The sequence below is a fragment of the Xyrauchen texanus genome, chromosome 17, assembly GCF_025860055.1.
Source record: "Xyrauchen texanus isolate HMW12.3.18 chromosome 17, RBS_HiC_50CHRs, whole genome shotgun sequence".
NCBI lineage: Eukaryota > Metazoa > Chordata > Actinopteri > Cypriniformes > Catostomidae > Xyrauchen > Xyrauchen texanus.
This window is the reverse complement of record NC_068292.1, coordinates 11974282-11979554: the sequence shown is the minus strand read 5'-3', so window position 1 is coordinate 11979554 and position 5273 is coordinate 11974282. Positions and strand designations below refer to the sequence as shown.

Sequence of the window (5273 nt, the reverse complement as noted above, 5' to 3'; positions counted from 1 at the left end):
CAGTCAGTCAGTGTTCATAAATGAAATCAGCCATTTATCACTCATTTCGAAAGCTCAAGTCTCTGTCAGATGGCATATGTTTATACAGTGCGCACATATCTAACTATGGTGTATTTGTTGATACAAATTTATCATTACTATATTTGTTTTTGATAGAAATCATATCCAGCTTGGTTTTCAACCTCGAAACAACCCGTGTTTTTAATTTTTTTATTTCTAAGCATCGCGCCTCCCTGGTCTACTAGCAAAAATGAAACACACACACACGCGTACCTTTAAATCTATGTTTGTCATGTATTCTGTAATGAGGTCAGACCCAAAGCTCCTCATTGCACGCGCTGATTATTATTAGATTCCTTTTTCCGCCAATGAAAATCGAGTGGGCGTGTTTCTGGCGCAGAGAAGGCTGGAGACAGCCGCTGATTGGCTGAGCGCCGTCGCTATTCTACCTTTAGAAACGGATAAAGCTGCATGAGGCACAATAGAAGTCTGTTGAAACTCACCGACTACATATAAGAGACGGACTCTTGTGCTAGCATTGCATCCTGGTTTTCCCGCATGGTTTGAACGGGGGAAGGATATGCAGGAGTTAGATATCTCCAGAAAACTGAACAGAGCTTTGCTGCACCGCAGCGCGCACACAAACACTGAGCCCTCGCATATACAAACTTTCAACTGCTCATCGACTGTTATTACAACATTATTACTGGATGCGCGGACACTGTGGAAATCGGACACTGTATCAGCTAACTGAACTCTATGATAAAGCCCCGACACAGAACTTTCACGCCAAGCCACAGCACTAAAAGGGCCGAGAGAGAGTTTTCAGAGGTTTCCCAGCCGTCTTGGCACTCCTCAGGACTACGGTCTCTCGCAGAGAGAATATCACGCTGACTTTTCTCAAGCGAGACGTTGGACTGTTGTAGCAATGGTCCAGAAAACGAGCAGCACGGAGAATCCCGAAGCGCTGTTCGCTGGGGAGTCGTCCGATTCCGGTGCGCTGGAGCTGGACATGGCTTCCTCCCCGACCCCGGGGTCCACGGCATCCGGGGGCGACAAGCTCGACCCCGGCTGGTGCAAAACCCCCAGCGGTCACATTAAGAGACCCATGAACGCCTTCATGGTGTGGTCGCAAATCGAAAGGCGCAAAATTATGGAGCAGTCGCCGGACATGCACAACGCGGAGATCTCCAAGAGACTCGGCAAGCGCTGGAAGCTCCTGAAAGACAACGACAAGATCCCCTTCATCCGAGAGGCGGAGCGGCTCAGACTCAAGCACATGGCCGACTACCCCGACTACAAGTACCGGCCGAGAAAAAAGGTCAAGTCGTGCGGCTCCAAGCCGAGCGAGAAGGGAGAGAAGATCAGCGGGAGCAGCTGCGCGAGTGCCGGCTCTAAATCGTCGTCCAAGAAAAGCGGAAGCCCCAGAGCAACAAGCAAGCCGCACAAAATAGTTCTGGGGAGCGGGAAGGCAACATTTCCCGAGCTGGCACCCGCCGATCACCACTCGCTGTACAAATCCAAGTCTGCATCGGCCTCCAAGCAGATCCCTGACAAGAAGACCAAGCGGGTTTACATTTTCAGCGGCATAAGCGCGTCTTCAGCAGCTGTGCCCGCCAGCCCGACCCTGAGCAGTTCGGTCGAGTCCAGCGACCCGCTGAGCCTGTACGAGGACGGCGCGACAAGCGGGAAAGAAGGCGCCGACTCCCCCAGCAGCTCGTCCTCTAGATACACTAGCATGCGGGCTTCCTCGCCCACCCCGTCCGCCTCGCACTCGTCCTCCTCGTCCCAATTCTCTTCCTCGTCAGACGAGGAACTCGACGACGACATGCTGGACGTAAATCCGAGCCCGGGTTTTGACAGCATGTCTCTAGGAAGCATCGGCTCCTCGGTGCTGGACAGAGACTTTGACATGCATTTCGAATCCGGGGCTTCTCACTTCGAGTTCCCCGACTACTGCACCCCTGAAGTGAGTGAAATGATTTCAGGGGACTGGTTAGAGTCGACCATTTCCAACTTGGTGTTCACAGCTCACGTGCTGAACTAGAAAAAGTTGCGGAACTACGCGTGAGGAAGAAAATTTGAACAAAAAGTGATTGCAGACAAGTTTGTTTGTAAAATAAGCCACCATGTGAGGGGTCCCGCCTGAAGCGCCGATATAAACAAAAGCTGCAACGCTGACAGGATGGAAAAGTGCCGCGAAACATTTCGTCGCGAGACTGCTCAAGTCATTTCCCCGCGTTTGGCACGTGCGGCAAAAGGACTAAACTCTCGAGGAGTGACTACTGAGAAAATCTGAAAACTCGAATCTGAACTGGAAAACTGTGATTGATTTGCACGTACATGAAGGCGGGCGTATGTCTGTTTTTAATCATTTTTTTACTCAAAAAAGAGACGTTTAAGAACTTTAACTATTCACCTTGTGAACTCCATTGCTTTAGAGGTACTGAAATATGGGCTTTTTTCACCCTGACGGATTTTTTAAATAAGGTGGGTTGACAGAATACACACATAAAAAGAAAACGAAAAAAAGAAACGCATGTAACTTGTCCTCTCTTGTGTTGAGATTTCTGTAGCATTATTTAAATGGATAGATGGCGCTAAGTTTGATTTCCTAATTGCGGGGAAAAAAAATCACCAGCTGTTTTCATTATTAAATTCAGGATTCAAACACAAAATCAGATCTGTGCTGAACTTTATATACTCTCTTCTATTCAGGACCAAAAACTCTTTAAGTTGTTCGTTTTCCGGAAGCATTGAGATATACTGTTGATTTGTCACCCCCCCATTCTTTAGATGCCATTTTTTATATTGATGTATTTATATACCGGCCAAACATTCTGTCTTCTTTTTATGTTCTTGTAAGTACACTCGCATCTGTCTGTCTCCTTCTCCGAAGAAGGGCTAGAGTTTTAACCGTTTTTTTTCTCTTTTCTTTTTTATATATTTAAAAGTAGACTTTTGACACTTAAAGAGAGGAAACGTTTGATTATTTTCTCAGTGTATTTTTGTACAAATATATATAAAGGGGGTCGATTGGTGTTATCGCTGTTTTGGATTTCCTCATTTTTAAAGCCAGGTGGGTCTATGAATCGACCTCCTGTTTCATGTTTACAGTTTCAATCTGCAGGCGTCTTAAAGACACAATTACACACTTCAAAGTCCAGTTCAAGCCAACATGTGCTTCGTTTCTACATTTCCTCTGATCGTTCCGAATTAACCTGATTGTAGCTTTAAAATTATCGCTTTTCTTGACGTTTTATATCTCGAGAAACCACTGGATGGAAAAGTCGTTACACATATTCAAATGGCCGAGTTGAGTTTCGCCACGGTTCTGTACTGCGCTCCTCATTGTATTTGAATATTTAATCTTTTCTACTTGTCAGATAAGTATAGCTATAGCTAATTGTTTTAGTATCTTCAGGCATGGTGAATAGATTTGTATTTCCTATTCAGGTTTATACTAGCTGTTGTGTTAAAAAAGGAAGTGAGAAAAGAAAAGGAAAAATTCATCTTTGTACATTTGTATCATAGGCAAAAAAGATTGTGTTTATGTATGTTGTTGCGCTTTATCTCAACAGGCACTAGAACAGCTATCTTTATACATCCTTGATTACCTTCTTAATTTCAAGATGGCTGTTAAGGATTATATGTGTGTGTGTGTGTGTGTGTGTGTGTATATATATATATACATACACATATATACACATATATACAAATATGAAATATATTAACTTTATTTTCATCCATTCTGTGCAATATGCTGTGTAGAAATATTGTTTTTGTCTAATCATGCCATAACACATTTTTGAGGGGAAGTCTCATGCCAGCTTATTGTGTCAAGTCACTGCCTGTCAGATTGTTCATATACTCCTGTACAGAACTTTTTTTCATAAAGGAAATAAACTCAGCTGGAACTGAACCCTAAACAATGCTCTGTTGACTCACTCTCTCATTTGCATAAGTGGGCGTGTCACTCTGTGCCCCAGATAAATCCTCTGCCTTGTCTGTTTGGACTTGCAAAACACATTATATATCTCATTGTTTTTTATTTATTTTGTATGCTCACACAAAGGCCCAGTAATTTTGTGTAAGTGGCTTTTTATGCCACTTATGGGTCAATATGCAAGACTCAGCCCATGGGATTGCCATATGTGCCAGATAACTTCAGTTCAAATACTCCCTGAATCAGAATTCACACGAGCGCTCCTCTGCAGAATGTACTGAAAGGTGATACATGCGGCTTCATGCACTCAGTGACTGGCTGTCTGGCGGACTGCATCTCCCCTCCCCCTTCCCCATACACAGTCTGGGCTCTTAAAGAGGGGGATGAGCTGCTATAGGGCCCTCCTGCACCAAAGACAACCCAGACTGCCATTCTATTCCTCATATACTATATGAGATAGGTTCAAAAATGATTCACATGTGTGATGTAATACATACGACTAGTCTTAAGAACATATATAAACAAAGCACAAGTTTAAATCGAGTTAAAATGGCAAAGAACGTTCCGAAAGGCAACAAATGCCTGCAAATGAAGCTTAGGCTTCTTTAAAAGAATATTGTACAATCTGTGCACATTCCTCTCACTGCGAGTGTGGGAGTTACCACAGTGCCCAAAGAACAACTCAGCAGGGGGCTCCATCCTGATCTGTTGTTCAGAGGGAGGAGTGTCAGACGAGAAGAGGAGGGAAACCTGCGTGCCTATCTCAGAGGGCTGCAAAGAAAAAGGTGGCAGGGACAGATATTGCAAGTACCCTTGGTGCAGTTTTGTGTGGGTGTATCCATGTCTTCTAGGCAGCACATTATATAATTGTATCCTCCATAAAAAGAAAAAGGTTTATCTTTCATATAACACATGCTGGAAGCCACTAACTTTTTTAAGAATACAGGTACCAGAATGGCAGCAGAGCTCGTCTTTCACAGGTCTTTCCCCCTGTATCTTTCATTGTATATCCAAAATTTAGGCCTAAAACACAAGATTTGTTGGAGTCTGTTTACTAATGTTCAAAGCAGTTATTGCTTATAATATATGAGGAGGTGTTTTTATTGTTCCCTTCTGTTTCAGGCACTATCAAGCTGGGTGAGAAATGTGAGTGTGTGATCATTAATCTTAAACTTTAAAGGAATTTTCTGTGTTCAAATCAAGTCTACAGCATTTATGGAATAATGTTGATTACCATAAAAAATATTGTACCTTGTTTATTTAAAAAAACAATCATACATATAAACATGATTTTAGTGTGATCAAATCAATTTCTTACCTTATCTGT

At 43.4% G+C, this 5273-nt stretch overlaps 1 protein-coding gene across 1 annotated transcript; it reads left to right on the top strand.

The window, feature by feature from the left end:
* Nucleotides 1–502: 502 nt before the first annotated feature.
* On the top strand, nt 503–4275 carry sox4b (SRY-box transcription factor 4b). Its single transcript, XM_052147040.1, has one exon. The coding sequence runs from the start codon at nt 929–931 to the stop codon at nt 2045–2047; it is 1119 nt and encodes a 372-aa protein (XP_052003000.1). The 5' UTR covers nt 503–928; the 3' UTR covers nt 2048–4275.
* The last annotated feature ends 998 nt before the right edge of the window (nt 4276–5273 follow it).

What these genes read in the sequence shown, in the direction of transcription:
- sox4b (XM_052147040.1), top strand. Translation starts at nt 929, where the DNA reads ATGGTCCAGAAAACGAGCAGCACGGAGAATCCCGAAGCGCTGTTCGCT.